The sequence below is a fragment of the Python bivittatus genome, unplaced genomic scaffold (genome assembly GCF_059951505.1).
Source record: "Python bivittatus isolate LINGU-HERP-01145 unplaced genomic scaffold, Pbiv_v1 ctg000480_np1212, whole genome shotgun sequence".
NCBI classification, from domain to species: Eukaryota; Metazoa; Chordata; class Lepidosauria; order Squamata; family Pythonidae; genus Python; species Python bivittatus.
The window spans coordinates 44476923-44502046 of NW_028277075.1; the positions used below are offsets into that span (position 1 = coordinate 44476923).

The window sequence follows — 25124 nt, forward strand, 5'->3', positions numbered from 1 at the left end:
CCAATGAGACCGAGCGCACCAAAGTTGGGATCGGCAAAGTCGCCCCGGCACAAGGCAACCCCCCAGCCGGCAAAGACTCCCTCGATCTTTGCCCGCTCAAGAATGTCCCCAGCGCAGGGAACGCTGCACCAGCCAACATTGCCCCCTGCAAAATCCCCCCCTTGCAAAGCACCGATGGGGCGGCTAATCAAAGTCTTGGTAAGAGCCTGCTGGAGCCAAACAATACCAAGGCCGGCTGGGTGAACATGAGTCAGAGCACCGTGGTGTTGGGCACAGATGGAATTGCATCTGTTCTGCCTGGCAGCGTCACCGAGGTGAGTGGTTCCCCCCCGCGCCCCCTGGCACGCTGCTCGGTCTCTTTCAGGGTGCAGGCAAGGGCTCCCTACCCAAGGAGACAGCAACAGAGCCCTGACGTCCCAGCATCCCCGAATCATTGAAACCAGCCTGCCCTTAACTCTAGAAGCGTTGGGCTACCATCATTCCCAAACAGTCCTGCGGACTGGGACTTAGGGGGTCTGTTGTCCAACATTTTCCAATTCGGTTTAAAACAATCCAAAACTGAGATTGGCAAGGGGCCATCCTGATAAAGAAAATCAAGGCTAGATTCCTGCGTGCCCCTTTCAACTCAGGAAGGGAAAAGGCAGCAGGCGCTGCTGTTTAACAAAGAGAAGGTAAAATCACGGCCATTCTCTTCATAGCCCGCTTTTCCTCAGGTGGTGTGCTTTATTCTCATAATAGCCACAAACTAGATTGAGAGGAGATGATTGGCCCAAAGTCACCCTGTAGGCTTCAAGGTTAAGGGGTGACTTGAACCTGGCTTTCCCGAGCCCGACAGCTCTGGCTTCACAAGGCGCGCTAAGCTATCAGGTGAGTTGCTCGAGTTGGCTTAAAAGTGCCAGCCCAGCAATGTGAACGATGGATTATAGCGTAGTGCCTCCGGGAAGACCAACTCCAAGAAGCTTTTGCCCGCTGCCTTCCGTGTTCCAGGATCGCGCTGCTTTTTACGGAAGGCTGCCGGTAAAACCAAGCGAGAGTGGGGCCGGGCAGGTCACCCTTTGGGATTCCGCCTGTCTGTCCGCCTGATCGGGGCACAATCGAAAAAACTACCCAACCAAAGAGCCTACGGGACCGACCCGTCTCCTGAAGCCCCAGTGGGCCAAGCTGGGCGATCAATCACTTCAGCTCAGACAGTTTAATCGTTACTCGGAGTCAGTCAGCGCGCATGGCTTGGGCACTGCGGCGGGCGGCAGAAATAGGGCCCCCGGGCCGCCACTGCGGAGCACCTGATCCCTTTGCCGAGCACTGCCGCTCGGAAGACCCAGAACGCAGGCGCAGAAGCGCGCCGGACGCGTCCTGCTCAAGCCTTCTCAGGCCGGAACCTCCCCAGTTGGCTGGGAGCGATGGGGGTTGTAGTCCGATCCCTCTGCAGAGCGTCGTATTGAGGAAAGAGAAAGTTTTCATTAACCCCATAGGACTACTTCTGTTCTTTGCAGTTAGCTGGCCGTGAGGATTTTCTCCTTCTGGCCTTCGGAAGCAGGCTAGGCGGAAAGGCATAAGTGTGAAAGGTTGAGGGCCCCTAGTATTTTCCAGGGGGAAAGCCAAACGTCTGGAAGGCAGGGAAGATAGCATTCGTGGAGATTCATAATCCCAAGTGGAGGCCACCGCTGGCCAGACCACGGCTAAGTAGTATTGGTGGGGAAGAGATAAATCAGGATATCGATGAGCGGCAAGATAAAGAAATGTAGGCTCGGAGGGAATTGGATATGCAAAACTTTTCCTCCAGAAGGGATATTTTCTTTCAATAAATATCTGGGGAAGATGGACTGTAGCTTGCTCCTCTGGCTCCCCTTTAACCTTCCAGTGCTTATTGGCTATTTACCCCTCATGATTGACAGAAGGAGAAAATATCTTCCATGGCTGTTTTCTTATTACTGGATCTTAGCAAACGAGGCAGTTTCTCTGCCACTCACATAGTTGTTATCGAATCGGAACATACGCTTTAGTTAATAGAGGTTATAAAGTGATTTAGCCTCTGGGATGAAATTCTGAGATTAAACGCATCATTCTCAAAAAATGGTTCTCCCTTAACCATACTCCCAAGAATCTTAAGAAAGGAGGATTCAATATCCGTGAAGAAATCAGGTTGAAGTATTACCATTCCGTTGAATTAGAGGGATCTCCCTGGGTCACACGATATTTATCAACTGCAGAGAGCCAGCAGGCAAAGTGCCTTGTTTGGAAGTCAATGAACTGAATTCCTGCAGGGTTTTTCCCAATATTGGTGGCAACTTGAACCCCTGCTGCCTTCCAGAAGCAGCCCCAGAAAACTGCCTATGGGCAGTGTGTTCTCCCTGCCCTCCTCATGGTTTAAAGTGTATCTTTTGAGAATGCAATCTGTCCATCTCCTGACCCGCACTCTCTGCAGAATTTACATTTTAGAGTCAAGTTCACTTGAAGTGTATAATAAATATGACTTACTTCACCTTCCCTTGATTCACAAAAACTGGAGGACAAGCCACGGGCCCTGGGCACAGGCTCAAAAACAGAAGCTGAGCAGACACCTTGGGCAGAATTGTGCCAAGAGCTCGCCAACCTGCTTACAGTTTTACATGTCCCATGGAATTCATTAAAAGGACACTTTGGGTCTATTCAGTTCTATGTTTCTATTCTTTTTCAAAGGGAGACTCACATGGGGATGTCAGACCAAGGCTGTGCGAGTTAGTGGGCTTCAATTAGCCTACAGCCAGATACAAAACGTACCCTGAAACATCAGGGTATTGTAATTCCATGTAGAGTGGTGTTTGGCATTCTGCATGAACCTGGCCAGAATCTCAAATGTCTTGAGCATGACCAAACCATGATTTTTTAAAACCCAAGTCTCTTCGATTTTAGCAAAAGGGATTACAGCCAAGGCTAATTCTTCAGAATGCTTGGTTCCACTCCTTTCCAACAGATTTATTTTTGTATCATTGATTCGGCTAGCAGAACACACTAGACTAGATTATGGTTGGTTAGGTCGTTATCCAGTGAGTTGTGTAAAGCTGGACAGTTGGGTTAATTCAGTCCAATTAATCATGGATTAGGGTTAGCCTATTGTGTGAATGCAGGCACAGAGCTGTAAGAGACATTTATTTATATCATTTAATAAGGCAAAGCACACACTGCAGATCTCAGACTGTTGTTTTCTGGTCAATGTATTATTGTAGTTGTTATTATTATTTTCTCCCTGCAGCAGGAGGACGATGAAGGAGATGAAAATAAAGCCCGGGGCAACTGGTCTAGCAAGCTGGACTTCATCCTCTCCATGGTGGGTTATGCAGTAGGGCTGGGCAATGTCTGGAGGTTCCCGTACCTGGCCTTTAAGAATGGGGGAGGTATGGATTTTCCTCTCTTTTTACCTCGTGCAGCTCAGAAAGGGGATAACTCCCGAAGTCAGTTGAACCTAAACTAGTGGGAGGATTGGCTTGAATCCAAACTCATCGGCTCCACTGGTTTTTGGATCGAGCTTGCAGCCAGCAAATTAGCAGGAAAAGTTGGGAGGGGGTGGCAAGGGGAAAAAAAGTGCTGTCCATTTCCTCAATAGGGATTTATAGCGTCATTCAACAGAGGGCCAATATCTCAGCAATAAAGAAGGTTTTGTAGTCCCACAAGGATGGTTGAGTGACGCTATAAAGGTAGGTAAAGGAAAACTCCTGGGGAGGTCATGGTATGTCCCTGTAGCTTTCTTGGCAGCAACAGGGAAGTGGTTTGCCCTTGGTTTCTCCCAGGAAGTTTAAGCAACATCCTGGAGTATCCAACACAGCCTTGGAATTCCCAGGTAGTTTTCCATCCAAGCACTGACAGCCCCAACCATGCTCAGCTTCTATGAACAGCCAAACTCTACTCAGTGCTGCCACCTAGCCAAGCAGGTGGGGCTACAAAACACTCTAAACCACCGGCATAGGGGAAGAGGGAAGAGTCACAAACTTTGTCCTGCTCCCTCTGAGTGCTGCTTTGGAACAACCAAGGCAGCAAATAGACCCATGTCCTTCCATTGTAAATATAACTATAATGTAATAATTGGTTTTAAATTGTAGACACTCAAAGTTAAAATCAGTAGAATACAGATTAGATTCCCTTTGGCATCCTATGGTATAATCAGAATTGCTGAAGAATGGGCAACATCTCCCAAGCAAATCAAAGAGGACAATAATATCCTTGCAGTTTTTTCATACAAAGTGGAGTTTCTAATTCACATCAAACTGGACATGAAATATAAATGTATAATCTTTCTTACTAGGGACATGTGTGAAAGATTCTTTGTAAGTGCAATTCTAATTTGAGTCAGCTGTCCAGAACTATTGGGGACAAATTTCACTCTACAAAGGAGAGACATAGATTCTCAGGACTGCTCACTCCCACCCTTCTTATGTGATAAGCTGATGACGGAGGCTGGTTCTCACTATGACTGAGCAACAAAAAACCTCTTAGGCTTCTTAACCCTTTCCCATTCTGCAGTTTGTCCATTTGGAATTAGAAAATATATTTGCCCTAGTTTCACTCTCCTGCGAAGGGGAAAATACCTAAGTGGAGAATGAATCCAGTGCAAATTCTGCTGAACTCAATGGGTTTAGCAAGTGAGAGGATATGAGTAGAACTGCTCAAGACTATGGGTTAGAATGGATACTTTTAGCTGTGTAAAAATGAAAGGATTACTTATTTACGTAAACATTTTCTATGCTGTCCATTCCTGTTAGAACAAATTATTAAAGCCCAGCAGCATAAAAAATTTCCCTCTGAAAGTATTTTTCCTTCAGAAATGAAAAACACGTAGCAAACAGGGATCATGAAAAATATAGTGTTTATTTAAAATAACTCTTATTCTATATTAGTGCCATAATTCTTGTCACTTTTTAAAATAACATGCAAGGTAATACAGTATCTAAAATCAGAATTGCCTCTGTATTAGAATCTTTCTCCATTCTATGCTGCATTATTTTAACATAGTTTGTTGACATTAATGGTTAGGGCTGTTAGATTGGGGCTCCAAAATTTTAGACAACACTAAATGGCAGCAAAGGGATACAGAAAACTCTTGGTTGTCATCTAGAGCAGTGTTCCTCAACCTTGGCGACTTTAAGACGTATGGACTTCAACTCCCAGAATTCCCCACCACACGTCTTAAAGTCGCCAAGGTTGAGGAACACTGATCTAGAGGTTGCCTAGATTTTTGCAGTCCACATCTGGTAGCCCTACATCAGTGCCAATGCTATTTACACACTAGGCAATGCATCCTGCCATAAAATCAGTTTCCTTTTTATGGATTGAATTATATGCTTTAAATAGTTTTGGGGTATGAACACGGTAGTTTCAGATTTACTTGATAGAAAATAATGCATTTTTCTGCAAAACATTGAGTTGTTTTCCTGTTTTCTATGGAAAAATGTTAATAAAGGCAAACAGGTTATATAGGATAATTAATTTTCAGTGGAAAAAAAGCTGGAAAGTGCAATTTCACACATATTTAGCAGGGAATAAATCCCACTGAACATGTGAGCACACATACAAAGGGTTGCACTGTGGTTATTCTCTTTTTTACTATTTCTAGTTATTCTTAAAAGGTCTCAGGCTGTATTTCTATCATGAACAGAGAAACTGAGAGAGTGAAAATAATCATCCATACGATATGCCTTGGCGTTAAAGCTGAAAGCTTACGTCCAAGTGCTGTAGAATGTGACTCCCGGAACTGACTTCTAATTTAGTGGGGCCGGTCGAAAATCGTAGACTCAAAGCCAGCTGGCGCAGTAGACATCCAGAAGTCAGTTCGTTGTGTTCAGCGGGGACCGACTCCAATATGCAAGGAGTGGGACCCAGACTCAGGGGCTTGCGAGCATAGTTGCGAACTTTGTCTCACCTCGAATTCAAAGCTTAGTCGAGCAGACCTAGGCTGCAAAAACCCGGATGGCCACTAGCAGGCAGACTTTTCGTTGATCTGCTGCCTGGGCTTTGGCGCTGTTCAAAGCAGGAGTCTTATGACAGCCTCGAGACAAATCGCCTGTTTTGGCGCTCGGAAAGTGAGGTCTCTCTCTCTGCCTAACACATCAGGCTAAAGCGGGGTTCGCTGTGTTGACCCAGGCAGCACGGCTGGCTTCTGGCGGAATACATGGAAAGAAGCCGCGTATGGCGGTGAAGCCGATCAACCCCGCTGAGCGCGCTTGTCCGGCTCCTCTCGCCGGAAGCGCCATATCTCAGCAAGCCGGACACGTTTAAAATGAGATTAGGGTGGCGCGGCTTTCGGCCCATTCTGCTTCGCTTTGTTTCGTTCTGCCTAAACTGGTCCCCGGCTTTCCTGCCGTCACACTCCAGGTAGCTCCGAGACGCAGTTGCAGGTGATGATGAGAAAAACGATTGCCCTAATTGAATTAGGCGCGCCACCTGCAGCAAGGCCGGCGGCCATGGTGGCAACGCCGCGTCTTCCTTGTTGAACGCAGGCCGAAACAAATCCATTGAATACCCCGAGAAAAAGGTGGTCTGGGGGAGTGGCCGATTTAAAGAAGGTCGTGTCGAGAAGGGGGTACTTGTGATGGAATGGAATTATGAAGGCCAGGCTCAGGGAGATAAACGTTTTCTTAGCTCCCCAGAACAGTGTGGGAGGAACAAGAGGATGAGACTGGCACCTCCCTGAGGAATTCACAATGTTTTGGCTGGCTGACTTTGGGACCTGGGGTTTTAGTCTGGGAAGATTGATGTCAGGCCTAGCCCAAGGAACTCCAAAATGTTTATCTCCCTGAGCCTGGCCTTCATAATTCCATTCCATCACAGTACTGTTGGGAAGTCACCCTGTAAATTATATGGGGCTCGTTTCTAAGCATATGCGGTGCTCTTTATGAGGCTGGGGTCTTCAGCTGTTTAGCTGGAGGTGATGCCTGTTTTGTGGTACTGGTAAAGATGCCTTGGACTGGGTGTGACACATCCATGTGGTTTTCTTGGCAAGAGAACTGAAATAGTTTGCTGTTGTCTCTCCTGGGATGTTTATTGGTTTAGCAATCTAGCTCAGTGTTTCTCAGTTTTGGCAGCTTGAAGATGTGGACTTTAACTCCACTCGTGTTCAAGTTGCCAAGGTTGAGAAACACTGAGGTAGTGTATGGTCCTGGAATCCCTTGGTGGTCTCCCATCCAAGTACTAAGCAGGTCTGACTGTGCTTTGTTCTGAGTCTAGACACAGTTGACCAGGAGCTGCTGTCAAGCAAACTGCCAGTGCGTCTAGTCATTATTGAAGGTTGTCATTCTTGGCTGCAAATCCAGTAAAATAAATTAATTTTCTTTCAGAATAGAAGTTGTTGTTAGGGTTAGTCTCATGACTGGCTTCCAGAATTCAACCACCTGAAATTACTACAATTCGGCCCTTTTTGTGATTGCAAGTTATATAGGGATCAGAATATATCAGCATATCCACTGTTCCCCTTGATTATATAATTTTGATTTATCTTACTCCAGAACCATCCTGTATTTTACAGTCATATGCTGATTCTTCACATTCCATGAAAATAACCAGTTTTTATTGCTAATCCAATACTAAGCCATGGTGTGTAAACACTTTCCCTCTATCCTTTAGTGGAACCATGATCATATGAGCAACACTGTCTTGATCTGTCATTGGTAGATTCTTTTGGAAAGTATAAGAAAATAAATATAAGCCAGTCCGCATTCTCGAAATAAGGATGCTATGTAGAAGAAATGGACTGGGTTATGTTAATATTCTGCTAAAGAGAGACCCTTTGTATTTCTCAATCTTGATACAAAAATGGATTGGACAGATGGTTGAATCTTACTGATAATGGGGTAATGTTGTTCTCTGTAGATTAATTTTGTAGACCCTTGGGAAGCAGAATGGTGTACACAAATCTGTTCCTTGATACCTTGCCCCATCCTCGGATGCTGAGTCAGCTGCCCCATTTTGCCTAAAAATTAAGTCAGCATGGAGAAAAATAAAATTTATACTGTGGATGAAAAAACATAAACTGTGGTTCATACATTATGCTAATCCATTATGTGCTTTACATGGTGCTGGATTAGCATATTGTGCAAACCTAACCACTATAGTTTGTAAACCTTGTTTTGTTTAGTGATTGGGTTTGTATTAGACACTCAGTTGCAAATTAGCCCACCACCTTTTAGTATAACATGTATGAAACCAACCTGTGTGGTTAATCTTCTGGGATAATACAATATACTGAACTCTCAACCTAATTAATTGAACAAATCATGATCAAATTAACCATGGCTAAGCATATTATTTGAATCCAGTCATTAATGAGATCCAGACTTAATGCTGTTTAAGGTAAACCTATTAAATAGAATGTTGATTATTCACACCCCGCTGAAGTCCCATAGATGTCAGTGGCTCTACTTCCGAAAGAATTATGCCTATTTTCATTTGTTCTGTTTTCCTGATTAATGTATGGTCCATGTTGCCCCACTCCAACCTGGGCAAAAATATAAATTTCTAAGACAGGTTTCCTCAGCATGGCACCCTTTAACTGAGCTGGTGGAGGGCAGTTGGAGTTGTAATTCAACCCAGCTGCAGGGTACCGATTTGGCGAAGTTTGTTTGTTAAAGATGAAATATCTTAACTCCACAAAATTTCATGAGATGAAATATCTTAATTCCATAAAATTGTAAAACAGCAACAGTAAATGAGGGTTGGCTGTTTTCTGTGTCTAAGGCTTCTCCCACTTGATCCTTTTCCCTATTAGGTGCATTTCTTATTCCCTATTTGACAATGTTGGCTCTGGCTGGAATTCCTATCTTTCTCTTGGAAGTTTCTCTGGGACAATTTGCGAGTCAGGGACCCGTGTCTGTTTGGAAAGCCATCCCTGCCTTACAAGGTAAGCTTCTGAAACCGATTACTTATTGTGCTGTTTGGAAATTAGGAAATTATGGATTAACTTCAGCTGAACCAAGAGATAGGAAATGATTTTGTTCTCTGGGTGGCACTGTTAGAGAACAGTGGGTGATGCTCTGCAGTCTTACTTTGACCTTGAATGGACCTTGCATTGACTGATGTGGTAATAATGCAGCACTTCTCCTGCTTTAGTGAACCTTCACTGGATTTCACAGCGGGAGAGGGTTCAATGGCTGCATCATTCTGAGTGAATCAAATATGTGTGATAATGCAGTACAGTGCCTTCTGTACTAAAAAAAAAAAAAAATTCATGCAACCATGCTGTGCATTTATTTCTATTTCCCTGGTAGGTGCTATACTGAGGGTAGTTGTCTTAGTGTGCATCGTATTTATATACGGATGATGGAAGATGCACAGCAAGATTCAAAAGCGCATGCTTTGATGTATTAAAAATTAAATTGCAACAAAGCAATGTAGCCAATGTATTTATACTCATTTACTTAACCTGGTAAATCATTACACGTGGATAATGGCAATTTGGTGCAAGCTAGAATCAAGTATTCATTTACTTTGAGCAGAACTCCTTTAAAACTCAGTCAGTCAATTTGGGATTAAAAATAAGTAGAATAGGACTGCATATTGAATTGTTTCCTATAAAAAGGCTGAAAAATAATGTAATCGTTAGGGAAAATGCAGTAGTTGTATAGGAGTAGTTGGTTTCCTCATTATCTTTTGGTCCCAAGAATATAAAAAAAGACAATATCATATCTTATTTTCTTTTTTCAGGTTGTGGCATTGCGATGCTGATTATCTCTGTCTTAATAGCCATATATTATAATATTATATTGTGCTATACACTTTTCTACCTTTTTGCATCCTTTGTACCTGTGTTACCTTGGGCTTCCTGTAATAATCCATGGAACACACATGATTGTAGAGATAAAAACAAACTTTTGCTAGGTAAGTTGGGGCACGCTTTCCTTTTATATTTTTAAAGCTTACCTTCCTGTTAGGCTACTGATCTACACTATACGGCACCTCTAACAGTTTTGCCAAAGCATTATCAGAGATCTGCTACTGTACATTTTTAATTTATTTTTTATTATTGAAATTTCAGAAATGAAACCTACATATGTGAAATCTAAGTAGATTCCTTGCTATTTAGTAATATCACCCTATCATTATTGAGGCAATGGTTTATTTATTTATTTGGTTTAGGCATCACCCGACTCCAAACTGACTCTAGGCAGCTCACCATATATAACAAGCAGGATAAAAATATAATATAAATAAAGAACAAGATGGCAAATCCAGCCGACAACACACAGACATATACAAACACATCCAGCAAGGGGCTCTAACCCCTTAACCCAGGGCCTGGGAGAACAGTCAAGATCTTCCAGAATGCCATCAGAGTGGGAGCCACCCAGGTCTCAGAGGAACCTCATTCCAGAGGGCAGGTGCCAGGACAGAGAAGGCACATTTCCTGGATCCCAATAGATGACACTGCTTAATTGAAGAAATCTGGGTCATGCCGACCCTGTCGGCTTCATATAAAGCCTGTCCTTTCATTACTGTTATTTTGGAACAGTAATGATTATATGACTTTAAAAGATATTCTTAGTCACTAGTAGGGATCCTGCTGCTGAGTTAATAATGAAAATCAAAGGGTATTGAAAATTCTACCTTTGTTTTACTGACCTATTATTTTATATGTTGTACTTTTTTTGTTGAAGTTATCTCATGCCATAAGAAATTCTTAACGCTGTCATTCTAAATAGCAATAATAATTTAGTTATTTATGTATTCATCATATCTGCATAAAATAATTAAAAATTTAAGCTTAAAAAGCCAATTATCTAGAAATATTATTGTACAACTAATAATCACAAAATAACCACTTTATTAATATAATGCAACTCAGTTAAAATCAGTACAGATTTTATGGGTCTTTAATGTCCTCATAAGGACATTACTGATGGGATTAACTGTATATTCCCTGAAGAAGAGTTTTATAAAGAAATGATTGTCACAGAAAAACGCTTGCCTATGTCAGCGAACTCTGTCTTAATAGAAAATTTGCCCTGATAAGGTTCTTCAAATAATTCATCCCAAATAGGGATGTATTCTTAAAATAGAATACATCAGATTTTAATCATGTTAATGAAGTGTACATATATTTTTAAAAGCATTGATGGGGAAGCACATCCTTTTAAAACAGCTGGAAGAGAATTACACATCTAAGAAGGATAAGTATATCATTTCTAATACAATAAGAGCAATGTGAAGGAAAACTATTTTCAAATATTGATATAATGCATATACAGGTAGAGTGTATCTTCTGATCCTTAAGCACTGATACTACTCAGTTTGAAGGTTTACTGAAGTGATACATGTGTGCTCAGGAATAGAAATGCAAAAGGAAAAGTGACAGTTGTAAGTCATCCTGAGAAAACCTGATTTTGAAGGGTGTGATATGTATTGTTTTAAAAATAAAAATGAGCCACTACTATGTCAATCTTTGTTTTTTAAGTCCCAGAAGTTGTCTTCCCCTGCAAGAGTCATCTATCTATCTATCTATCTATCTATCTATCTATCTATCTATCTATCTATCTATCTATCTATCTATCTTTAGCTCATTCTCAGGAGGTTCAGAATTTATTTCATTTTTTTTTTGTTTTATTGCTGCAAGCTGCTAGAGGGCATTGTTTCTTAGTTGTGGATTTTTTTAAAAAACATTTTTTGTATTTCTTCATTACATTTTTGTGCTACATATATTCCCAACATTCTGTAACTTACATGGCTATCCATGCTTTCTGCTGTGAAAAAAGAAAGGAGTCCCCTCTTGATATGTTTCCTTTAGATCGAAGTGTGGGAACTCAGGGAGGCTACAGACTGGAAGAGAAATTACTGTAAAATTACTGAAACAACCCTGAGCCACTTTATTACTAAGATAAATACAAAAATCAGGCCACATGAAAAATTGGCTGAAATTTTATTCTCCTTAGAGATGCAATCAAAAGTAATTTGTTTCTATCAGATTGAGAAGAGTTGAAATACAACAGTAATACAGGAGGACAAAGAACCATTTTGACTAGCAACTTTGGGTAGAAATATGAGTCAGGGTAAGCAGCAGTTCTTTCACAATGGTGTCAAGCTAGTATTGTTTTGATTGATCAATACCTTCCCCTACCTATTATTGATTGACCAATGACTTCTCTTACCTATTATCTTTCTAATATGTTGGTAATGCATCCCCCAGAGTTCTGAACTATATTTACTTGGAAGTAAGACTTACAGAATTTAGTAAGGTTTACTTTCAGATAATTTGTTAAAGTTGGTTTGCTCTTGATTTGGAGAATATTAACTATGTGGTAGAAGTACTTAATGCATTCCCCAAATCAACAATCTGCTTTGTTAATTTTTGCAAAGTACGAAAAGGAGAGGAAAACGACAGCTGTTTGCACATCCTACAATCGTATCAATTAGAAATCATATTAGACGTGTAATAAGAGGAAGCACAATTCATTTGTACTTTCCTTCCTGCTATTTTCTTAAACCATCTAAATAGAACTTATTGTTTACTTTCTTAAAACAATTTTAGTCTCAGAAAAATAAGCAAATTTATTGAGTTCCTGAATTTGTAATTGCTTATGTAAACATAACTTTCTTGAAGCTCCTTCCTAATTTTCTGTTTCTCTGCAATAATCGTGCAAAGATTATTTTGTCTTCTGTTGCAAAATGGTTGCTCCCTCTGCTGACATGAATTATTTAGTGCAGGCAAATTATCAACTTGAGAAAACTAAGCTGTATTAAAAAACAAAAACAAAAAAACTGCTTGCTGCAATGCAGCAGAGGTGACCTTATATGTTACCCTGTGACCTTGCTCATGCTCAGATATGTTCAGAACAAGGAAAGTCCAATCCACCCTATACATACTCTGCTATACATCCTGTACACACCTTACAATAATGCAGCTGTTAGGACTACCACCAGAGATGCAACACTAATAATACAAGTGTCTTGTGTATAATATTATGGGCACTCTTACCTGGGAGTAAATCTAATTACACTGAATAGGAAGTTCTTCTGAGTAGATATACATAGCATTACCCTGTTACATAGATTTTCAGTGACTGAGAACCACTGCAATAGTTTTATACATCATTAACCCTTACAAATATGCATTCAACAGCATCTTCAATGAATATATCTTAGATTTCAATTATATATAATACATATTTTTTTTTTCTGATCTGGAAATTTGGTAGCATTGATAGTCCCTTTACTAAAATTTGGGAAAAGTTGGAATTGTGTCTCAATTTTGAAAAGCCACAATCTTTGTTCAGATCTCTATTATCAATGCTATATATTTCCTGTATATAACACGGCATAAAGTTAGTTGCACAGGAACTGATTTCACTGGTTTAAATGTGTATGATACTATATTTGAATTGTGATGGTCTTAGAAAGTACATAGTCATGTGGAAAAGTAAATAAACCCCACTGAAAATTTTGACAGTTTCAACATAATTCAACATACAGATATTTGGTCTTCATTTCAACAATATTGATGGATAAAGGGGATATAATACAACAAATAGCATGTACCATTTACATTTTGTAGTCCATTGTGTAATTGAAATAAACATAAATGCAAATTTTGCATGTGGAAAAAGTAAATACAGTCTACATTTATCACTACCTCAAATACCTAAAATTAGAATCGGGCACCAGATCAGGTGCCAATGATTAGAACATTGTTAGAAAGGATCTGGGAGAAACCTGTCTTATTGAAACCTCAGACATTTAGTTTGATGTGCTCTTTACTGTTGATGTGTGTGGCATCATCATGCTCTCTGAGGCCTTCAGAAAGTAAGTTACAGATGCCTATGAGTCTGGGGAGGGATTTAGAAAGATCGCCAAACAGTTGGACATCAATCATTCCACTGTTGGGAAGATCATCTATGAGCAGAGAAGATTTCAAATAACTGCCAACTTGCCCAGGCCAGGCTGTCCCAGCAAGTTCAGCCTAACAGCAGAAGGCAAGGTGCTGAAAGAAGTCTCTAAGAACCCCAAAATTTCATCACTCATCATGAGTCTACCATTAGAAAGAAGCAGCAATATTAGATCTACATGGGTGGTGTGCCAGGAGGAAACTTTTGCTGTCCTGAAAGAACATCAGGGCAAGACTAAAGTTTGCTCATGAACACCTAGGCAAAGATCGGGGTTTCTGGAATAATGTGCTCTGGACAGATGAGGCAAAGATAGAGTTATTTGGCCACAGTAGCAGAAGACATGTTTGGTGAAAACCAAAGAAAGCATTTCAACAGAAGAATCTGACACCAACAGTATAGCATGGTGGTGGAAATGTTATGGTTTAGAGCTGTTTTGCTGTATCAGGGCCTGAGCAGCTCACCATCATACAATCCACTATGAATTCTCCATTGTACCAGAGGGTGCTTGAGGTTAATGTGAAAATATCTGTCAGAAAATTGAAACTCAACCAAAAGTGGACCTTGCAATATGACAATGACCCTAAACATTTCAGTAAATCCACCAAGGAATGGATGAAAAAGAAAAGAAAAGAAAAGAAATGGAGGGTTCTGGAGTTAAAACCTGGGTCTAAATCCCATTGAGATGCTATGCAAGAAATCCCTCAAACACTGCACAGAGAAAAAAATTCTGCATGGAGCAGTGGGAAAAAATTCCTCTCAGTCGATGTCAGAGACTGGTAGACAGTTCTAAGAAACACCTTCTTGAGTTTGTTTCTGCCAAAGGGGGCAATACCAGATATTAGAGCCAAGGGTGCACTTACTTTTTCCACAGAAGGAAATGGCATATCTTAGTTTTCTGTTGAATAAATGATTGCAAAGTCAATTTTTCATAGTTTTTTTGTTCAGTTACTTCACCTTTATCTTTATATACTGTTTGAAGATAAAATATTGATATATACACATATGTTTTAAAAAAAAACTTTACATGAGGTGTACTTATTTTTCACATGACTGCAGTTAGAATAGAAATAAAAATATGCTCTTTAGTAAGTAAGAAGCAGCTATTTATATATGTGGACTATTCCATGAGACATACAGTATCAAATACAAAAACATTTACAATTTTTAAAAATTACTTAATCCCGAAGTAAATATAGAATACGTTAAAAAAAAAAAAAAAGAACTGTGGAAGGATACCATACAACTATTCTCCCCTCTGCTGGTAGTTCTGAGATATAACATCAAAAATTATTTGTACATCTTTTTGTGAAAAAGCTTGAGCATTGCAATAGCAATTACAAGTAAGATTATGAAAATGGGCATATAAATATCTGACTTCCCAACAATGACATAGCAGTTTTCTAGTTCTGTACTTCTTACATTTATAGTTACTCCTAGTAATTTTTAATTTGTAGTTTTGCCCATTTCATTAAAAAAGGTTAGATGTACCAAGTTAGGATATACTGTACTTTTAATAGTTTCATTGATCACAGCATTTTTGTAATTGCAACATTTCGTGTTGTGTAGTACAATGACTTAGGCTGAATCTGCTGAAATTCTCTCTTGTATAGTATACAATTATTAAAATACAGGAGCCTTACCACTTGAAAATTGATCACGTTGCTTTAAAAAAAACAGATGGAGAGAGCATGTGCTTATTATGTTTTTATAAGGGTTCAACTGTGCTGATTTAAACACTTTACTTTGTCTTATTGCACCTGCTATTTTTTAGTTTTTTATTAATTTTTATGCAAAGAAACAAGCTACATACAGTAAATGGATTTATTTTTGTTGTAATAATTTTATTAAAATTATATTATATAGATATAATACAAACTATAAAAGATAAAAAAGAAAAAAGGAAAAGATAAAAAGTGCAGAAAAAAAAAGAAAACTAAAAAATGAAGTAATTTCCCTGTCCGTCCCAGCAAGTATAAACAATTTTAACAACTTATCACCATTTCTTGAAGTACAACAAACAACCTTTTCAACCCATATCTCACCTCATTCTCTATAAACAAATCTTTAAAGCCTCCTCATCCATCCTAATCAGCGAAAGTCCATTTAGGGTTGCTAGAAATAACCACACATCTGTTATAGACTTAATCTAATAAACCCACTTGAATTCTTTCCTTTTACATTTATATCTGATATATTTATATCAGGCCTGGGGATCTTTGGGAACCAGAGACATTCTTAGATGGCTCCACTATGATTAATATTCTCTTTCGCAGTGGGGTTTGTATATTTTAAAATTTAAAATGTTTAAACTTTTTGATGATGTATTTTAATAATCACTTTTTAATCTTTTATAATATTGTTTTTATCTATTTGTTATTTTATTTAATTGTTGTACGCTGCCCAGAGTCACTTTGTGTGAGATGGGTGGCTATATAAATGTGATAAATAAATAAATAATCTCATTTTATATTTTAAAAAAAATCCCTTAAACCTCATCATTCAAGTACAATCAGTAAAAATCCAGTAAAAGTTACCAGAGATAACAACTATTTTAACCTTAATCAGATAAGTTTGAAATGTAACTAAACAACCTGTGACCCACTGGGTCATTATTTCAGAGATATTCCCTCATCTAAAAAGAGAAAAAGAATGACCAAGGACCAAAAAGCAGTGGGAGTGGGAGCGACTTACAACTTGCTGCTGGCTTCCCCATTGACTTTGCTAGTGGGAAGCTGTCAGAAGTCTCCCTCCCTCCCTCCCTCCCTCCCTCCCTCCCCATCTTCCTTCCTTCCCATCTTCCTACCTTCCTACCTTTCTTCCCTCCCTCCCACATATATTATAGGTTTGTGCCGTTTGCCCCTCATGACCCTCAGAAGAGCCCCGGTGAAGCTGTTGCCTCCTACTCCCCCTCCTCTTCCCCCTGCTCCTCCTCGACTGACCCAAAGTGGCAGGAACTGCCTGCCACTTTGCTGGGGGGAGGTGGAACAAAGGAAGCCTCAGACTGTGAGGAAAACTGGGAGGAAAACTGCACCTCCATTCTCCATTCCTGTGTTCTCCAAGGGAGGAACAGGGCTCACCCATCGACCACTGGCACCCTGCAGCCAGCCCTGCCTTGCCAGCAGGTATGTGAGTCACTCCCTTGTCCTTCGCTTACCAATTGCCATTTAGATATTTCATATTTCTGCTTCGTTTCCAAAGCAGCCAATTGCCACTTGCCCATCAGACCTTGCCGCCAGCTGATTGGGCATAGGAGACAGAGGGAGGCGGGAAAGAGATCAGGAATATGCCCATAATGATCACGTGACCTGGACTGATTGCTGCAGTACAGTGCGGAAGCAGCCACAAATTTCCCAAATTTCAATCCCACATGAGTAATGGGTCCCGGAATTTGGACACATACTATAAGTTAGCTCATTTGAGGTACCTTGGTTCAAAAATTGTTGCCCTATGACACACAGTTTTGCCCAGTTGAAGGTTATAGACCTGAGAGTTTTAGTAGTATATAGACAAATAACCTCTTTTTCATATAACTCTTGTCTATAAAACAAAACCTTAAAACCATATCTTTGGTCCTAGTCAGAAAAAAATCCATTGAAAATTACAGAAATAACAACCTATTTTAACCTTGATCAAATAAACCCACTTTATATTCCTTCTCCTTACTCCCAACAGTCTCAGTCTTAGGTCCCTTCAAATAATATCCTGACACATGGCTTCTTTTCATTTTTCTTTGTCTCTTCTCATAAGGTCACTGACAACATTAACAAGACCCTTTTGTCGATCCAATCTAAAAAGGCTATCCAAGTCACTCTTCAGGTCTATTATTTGTATGTTCTTTTTAGTTATTAAAACATTAGCCAGTTTCATTTTTAAATTCAGTGTTTCATCTTGTTCCATATCCTTCTTGTAGTCTGTCATTTCTAAGTCCAGATTTGAATTATTTTCCTTCTTGTTCCTCTTCCATAGCAACATCTAATCTATCAATAATGGCAGAAATCCCTAAAATTTCTTTGATAAATGTCATTTGTTCACATATACATCTCTTAATGCACCCATTGTTTTATTTGCTTCTGGTGCCCTCTTGTGTCCAACCTTCAAAGACCCATATTATTTTGTTTTTCTTCTGAATGCAAAAACATGGCTAATTTCCCATGGGAAGGATTCTTTAATTTAATTCCATTTATATTAAATTGTTCTGGACCCTTAGTTCATTTATAACTCTCTAAAAACAACACTCCTATCACCCTTTTGCTGTTAATTAAAAAAACCCCAATTTTTTAAAATCCGCAAATCCATACTTAACATTTCTTTTATAAAGAATTAAAGAAAACTAACCCAGCGAATACCATAAAACTTGCCATTCCAGAGGTTCTCAATATTTAAAAAGCAATAACAAAATTAGTTCCAAAGTGATTAAGAAATGAAGATTGATCAAACTTTGAGTCCAAAAAGGCTACATTATGACTATGAGCTTAGGTGGAATCCCTCGACTCCCAGCCGCTCCACTCACCAGCTGACCATGAAAGCGTCATTTCTTGAGGTTTACTTATGAGGAGTAGCTGTCTGGAATGCATGTGGGCCATCTCAAGATCTCTCCTTTCTCCGGAGAGGTTTCACCACCCCAGGTCCTGCATCTGGCCTCGAATTTCAGCCGTAACGTCCTTCTTTTCCAGGGATGTCTTCAGTTTGCCAGGCCCTCAGTGGAAGTCCAGTAAACTAGTTTATTAAGTGCAGAATAAAATGATCAGTTCTGAACCTGAGATTGGTGATTAATAAAATACAGATTGGTCATATCAGAACATTGGATTTATTTATTATATTTGTATACTACTGAATCTTGCAAATTGTGTCACTTTACAGCGACAAAACATAAAAGCCAAAATATATTTAAAACTATAAATAAAATAATAACATGATAAAAATAATTCAAATAAACATAAAAACCATTACTGTAACTATAGGCATCTACCCAATAATGGGCAATATTAACTTCCAAAAGCCCTACAGAATAGTTTTGCTTTGACAGCTTTACAGAAGAATGACAAAGTTCATATCAAACATACCTCTGGGGGGGAGCTATTTCACAGGGTGGGGGCACCACCAGGAGTATCTGCAGAGGTGGGTCAAAATAATTAAGACGGTTGTTGTGATCATGAGATTGTACATGTGTACAAATAAATGTCTGAACTGAAATATATTTTAACTGTAAGGTGTTGTTTCTCAATTATTATTCCTCAACAGTTGCTGAATATAATTTGGTCCACATTAATCTTTTGATTTGCTTCTTTTGCCAGATTCCTGCATCATTGGTGACCACCCCAAGCTGCAAATAAAGAACTCTACTTTCTGTATGAGTGCCTATCCAAACTTGACAATGGTTAATTATACCAGCCATGTCAACAAAACTTTTGTCAGTGGCAGTGAAGAATATTTCAAGTAAGATCGTTTTATAAAAGTTTTATAATTAAAAAAAATTAAAGGAAATCTTAGCATAAAAAACACTTGGTGATAGATATTTTTATTTCTATATTTAAATGTATTTTACTGTTTTTTCATATAATTGTTATTAAGGATTTTGAAACAAAGATAAAAACTAACAAGAACTAATATAGAGGAAAGAAAGAAAGGAAAAAAAGAAAAGAAAGAAAAAAGCCAAAAGTGCAAAAAGGGATAGAAAGAAGTATGAACGCTGTTGATTTCCCCCACTTTTCTCTGCAAGTCTCATATGTGATCCAGAAGGTTCAAATCTCCTCCAGAGCAAATGCTGGAGAAGGAAGGAAAAGAAAATTCCTCATTTATGTATTTATTTATCAAGTTTGTATGTCACCCAACTCCCAACAATGCTTATAGGAATGAAAATCCATTCAGATAATAATGGATGCAACAGTAATCAATTGTTTTTATTTACATATTCATTTCTCAACCAATAAAGCAACAAGTGAACAGAAAATTGTAATCACATTGTCTATATGCTTTTTCTCTAGTTTTGCTATATCACTTTTGGATATATAATCTCTGTTTATATTCATTAATATGAATTGATTGCTGCTAATATTTGGACAAAGGTTATTTAATGGTTGTGCATGTGTCAGTAAAACAATTCATGGTTTTGGATTCAAAACATGCTTGGCATTCAATGGTCTGAATATGACTTTTACTAACGTGGTCACATTTCTATTGTTTCAGTATTACTTCCCTAGAGCCAAGGTAGCATTGGACATTCCTGCTAGATGTAATACATATTACACTGGGGTGGAGTGGGGTGGGGAGCGGCAAACATAAAAATAGTTGGATTTGCAGAGTACCTTGCTCCTATACTGAGGCTCAAAAACTGTAAATCATTATATCCTTTGATATTTCCATGACATTAATATCAGATTCAGATTCCAGAGAGCTAGTTTGGTGTAGTGGTTAAGGTGCTGGTCTAGAAACCAGGAGACCGTGAGTTCTAGGCCTCCCTTAGCCATGAAAGCTGGCTGGGTGACTTTGGGCCAGTCATTTTCTCTCAGCCCAACCTACCTCACAGGGTTGTTGTGGGGAAAATAAGAGGCAGGAGTATTATGTATGTTCACTACCTTGAGTTGACTATATATCTGTATCTATATCTATATTGGAATAAAAATCTAATAATGTTAATTCTGGTAGACCTAAGAGATTTTTATCTCAAAATATTTTGGAAACATGTCACAATACACCACTGAGAATGTATTTATATTTTTAGTAACCGCCTCTTGGAAAAGCCTGCTAGATTACATTGTTAGGATACAGTAATGGTAGAAAAAATAGTGTTTTTGCCTCCACCACAGGGTAGGCTCAATAATTAGCTTTTAGTTTGATTAGACTTGTCATTAAATGTTCTTTACTACATTTTAGCTGTCTCCCAGCCTGCTTCACTGCACTTAGCTTTGGTGTATATAAAAACAGCAGCACTGTGAGTCTGGAAGAAACTGTTAGTTGTCTTAATTACTTCCATATTGCACAAAGCAATTACATTTTTGGTCGGTGTGCCAATCTACAACTCATAAAATTTCCAAGATGTGTTGGAATCTATCTGAGTACGTTCCGGATTTGGACTATTTTTGAACTTACACAGGGAAACAGCCTGTATCTCAGTAAGAGGAGATCTGGAAATGATAAGGGAATCTAGTTACTGAAAAAGTGACTTCATGCAAGATTACAAAGTTTGTTTATGGAATAGCTAAACCTTGAAATGTCCTAGAGTTAACCTTTTTCTGTCGACCTTTTCCATTGGATGTTAATTTATACGGTAGGATAGATACTGTCTCTTGGAAGATAATGGGACATTTCCAGTTGACTTCAATGGCTGTGGAGTGTTCTCTGCTTTTATTTTTTTAAAATCCTGATGAAAAAGTAAAGGATACTTTCTGAAATGCTCAAACAACTATATTTAATGCAGATACTAGGTAAACAAACAGTCATGACTTACTGACATTTTGGCTCTTAGGTACTTTGTGTTGAAGATTTCTGCAGGAATTGAATATCCTGGTGAAATTAGGTGGCCTTTGGCACTGTCTCTCTTTCTAGCTTGGGCAATTGTCTATGCCTCCCTGGCTAAAGGAATAAAAACATCAGGAAAAGTAAGACATTATTTTAGACTATTTCTAGTCTTAACTCAGGAATGAATATATTGCAGTACCAAAGATCTAAGCATTACTGGAATACTTAGTAGCTTTTTGAGAAATGTTATAGCAACTTAGTACCTGTTGGTGTGTATGGTAGCTCAAGAAAAGCTGGTAAAAAATATTTTTCTTTGATATGCATATTGGTTAAATGTTAAGTTCCCATTTTTCATACATGATCTTCTCATGGCATGCCTTATATATTCTGTTGGCTTTCAGGAGGACTAAAGATAGGAAGCTGTATTTTTAGGAGAGATGAGTTTTGTTTAAAATATGATTAAAAATATGGTAAAAATATGCATCCCAGCAACAAAGGTTAGTTATCTTGGAAAATCAGAATGTAATAATGCTATTTTACAGTGGAAGATAATAATCAGAATGTAATAATGCTATTTTACACCTTAAGTATCCCTATGTTATTCTTAGATAAGTGTAAAAATCATAGTCCTGGGCTGTTCACTTTCCTGACAAGATGTTTGTTTCTACCAATTCCTGGTCAAGAACTACTCAACTGAGAATCACACACATAAATAGCCCTGAATTAAGGGTATATCTGCTCCCTGTGCCAGCCTGCTTCACTTTTAGGCTGGAGCAAATAATATATGCTTTCTATCATCAGTATTATTCAATTATTTGTGTCAAGAGGCTTTGTTTAAAAGAATGGGGGAGGGAGGCGGGTGAAATAAATACATATGTATTCCAGGGATGGAGAACCAGTTGCTCTTAGGATGTTTTTAGACTAAATTGCTATCATCTTTGACTATTGGCCATTGTGGCTTGGTTTAATGAATATTAGAATTTAACAACATCTGGAGAACCACCATGAAACCTGTCATACCATCTGCAAGTTTAATTCCTAAAGATGAGTATCTGTTCCCATTTCAGGATCCTGAAAGTTAGTTTTAGTTTATTTAGGTAAGATAGATTTTTGTTTATGCGTGTCTGAAGGCCATCAGGACATGATGAATGTTGTTTCTCTTCTATCAATCTCATCACATTAGCATACTCTGCTTACTTTATCCTTTCTTCCACAGTTCTGCAAATGGTGCCCTATAGTTGGCTGCTGGGTCTACAGAATGTCCCTCACTTCTTAGCAGTCAGCCTTGACTACAGCAGTAGTCTTTCTTTTTGGAGGAAGGACTGGCTAATCATCCAGGAGGGCATGCCTTAGCCAGTCTTAGGGAAACTGCCCTTTTGTAATCATACAGGCAATATCCAAACCCTGAAGACAATGTTGCTTTCATGGTTGCTAACCATAATGATATAACAGAAACTTTAGAGAACATGTTTTATGTGTACCTCTTACCAGTGGGGAAACATTTGCTGGAGTAAAAGCCACATTATAATTTAGCACATATCTAAGAAAGACCTTACGGACTCACTATTTTGCATTAGTTGTTTCTGTTCCAGATAACAGACAACCTCTGCAATTTTCATCCTTTTGGTAGTCATAGAGTAGAAAGGAATGTGTATCTAATATACCAGCATTTAACTGCAAGGATTTTATATTCTCTATAGAGTTATAGAACTACAGTTACTTTTCATATTATTATCCCCAAACATTGCTATTTTATTAATTTAGGGCTTTGCATACATAACACCGTTTTAGCAAACCATTCTATTATTTTTATAAGTTGATTATATTCCCATGAGCGAATATCACTGACAGGTTGTGCAATAATTTACTGTAAACAGTAAGTCAGTGATATTACTTTTATTTTTACCATGGATGTTTTAACTTTTTACATAGACATTTTTTTCTATGTGAGCTGCTGAGAATGACTTAGAATTAGACTGCAGTAGCATAGAAATGTATTAATTTATAAATTCTTAGTTCTTATAAATAAATTCTTATTCTTATAAATAAAGAATTATAAATTCTTATAGGATCATCCAGAATGAATAGATACATTATCTGTTTATGTTTCCTTAGGTGGTATACTTTACTGCTACATTCCCATATGTAGTGCTTATCATCTTACTTATCAGAGGAGTAACCCTGCCAGGAGCTGGGGCTGGAATCTGGTATTTCATCACACCTAAATGGGAAAAACTAATTGATGCTATGGTAAGCTTATTATTCCAGGTATAATACTCTAATGGAACCAAAAACATGTATGGATTTATTTTTGCTTAAGAAAGCATTATGTGATATGAATGTTTACGACAGCTGTATTTATAACACTGTGGTTAATGTTATTGCAGAGCTTAATGGGTTTTGTACCTCCTTCAGGACACTACTTCATTTGCTTAGGGCATAATGTCAGTTCAACATGTGATGAGTACAGCATGGCTGCGAAGATGCCTGATTGTCCTAAGCTATATTTGGTTGTGCATTAGATCCAGAGTGTATGTGGAAAGGTCACTTGGTATAAATCCAATCAAGTGTTCCCGAATTCAACACACACTCACCTATTCTAGGGCTCTAGGTAAATTAGCTAGAAGAGAATTCCACAACTGGGGGAAGAGATGCAGTGAATATATGTTATAGGTATATAGGAAGAAAATTATATCTTCTAGGAGTACAGTTAGCTCTGCTTGTTGTGTACACAAGCTGTTCTCTAATTTGGAATTGCTATTCAGTGTCAACTTGACATTCTAAGTCTATAGTCCTAAAAACTGTCTTAGAATGAACAAGTTACTGTGCTTCAGAATGGAGGTCATTTTACTATAGTACAGTCATGAGTGATGCAGTTTTTGCTACTCTGCTTAATCACAATACTAACTTTTAAATGACAGTAGATGTCCAACTCAAAAGAAGCTATGCAAGCAGGTAGAAACACATAGGAGAAGAGATGGAGATTAGGAACAGGAACATTCCAGATTTTTGATGCCTGAAAGACAAAATTACAGCTTTGAGTTCAGTTTCAGATTATAACCAGTCAGTAGTTCAAACTATACTCTGAAAAGATTATGAATTTTGTAACTTGTTATGTGACTTGATGTAGCTGGCTTACTTTGAACAGCCAAGGGAAAAGTTTTGTAAGCTATAAACCCTAGCCTTTGGCTTCTGTTTATTCCATTCTTAAGGGTTCCTACAGAGTAGCTACAACTGAACCAGTAATCCATTTGAATAATTATGGAATTTATTTATTTATATGATTTATATGGCTGCCCATTTCACAGCAGTGACTCTGGGTGGCATGCAGTGTTAACACCTACAATTAGAACAACAATCCAAATAATAAATGTACAAGGTTGCAACCCCCACCCCCCATTTTAACTCATAATAAGAACAATATAAACCAACAGATGTTAGAAGACATATTGCTATATGGATTTATTTAGATTCAAATAGTGTGTTATCATGAACAAGGTGCATCATCTCTTGTGCATTAATTTTGTGGGACTGAACTAAACCATCACAGATATTTCTGCATGGATTTAAATTATTTGTGTCAGGAAGAACTTTGGGCATGCCCCAGAGAACTTATTCCAGTATCTAGTGGACCAAAGCATCAACCGCTTCATGGATCACTGCCTTGTCGTGGCAAAGGGGCTTGCGTAACTCAGTGAAGCCATGAGCTATACCGTGCAGGGCCACCCAAGACGGACAGGTCATGACAGAGAGTTCTGACAAAATGTGGTCCACTGGAGAAGGAAATGGCAACCCACTCCAGTATCCTTGCCAAGAAAACCCCAT

General features: G+C 38.7%; 1 protein-coding gene across 1 annotated transcript in view; it reads left to right on the forward strand.

Annotated features, from left to right (window-relative positions):
• Positions 1-242: 242 nt before the first annotated feature.
• The window catches only part of SLC6A5 (solute carrier family 6 member 5), a 65307-nt gene continuing 40425 nt past the window's right edge, over positions 243-25124 (forward strand). Inside the window, exons 1-8 of the mRNA XM_088145834.1 lie at positions 243-303; positions 372-397; positions 3236-3374; positions 8735-8866; positions 9670-9843; positions 19136-19277; positions 21307-21439; positions 23415-23549. Of these exons, the coding sequence (XP_088001960.1) occupies positions 246-303; positions 372-397; positions 3236-3374; positions 8735-8866; positions 9670-9843; positions 19136-19277; positions 21307-21439; positions 23415-23549 (939 nt within the window). The 5' untranslated portion in view covers positions 243-245. The remainder of the gene's footprint in view (positions 304-371; positions 398-3235; positions 3375-8734; positions 8867-9669; positions 9844-19135; positions 19278-21306; positions 21440-23414; positions 23550-25124) is intronic.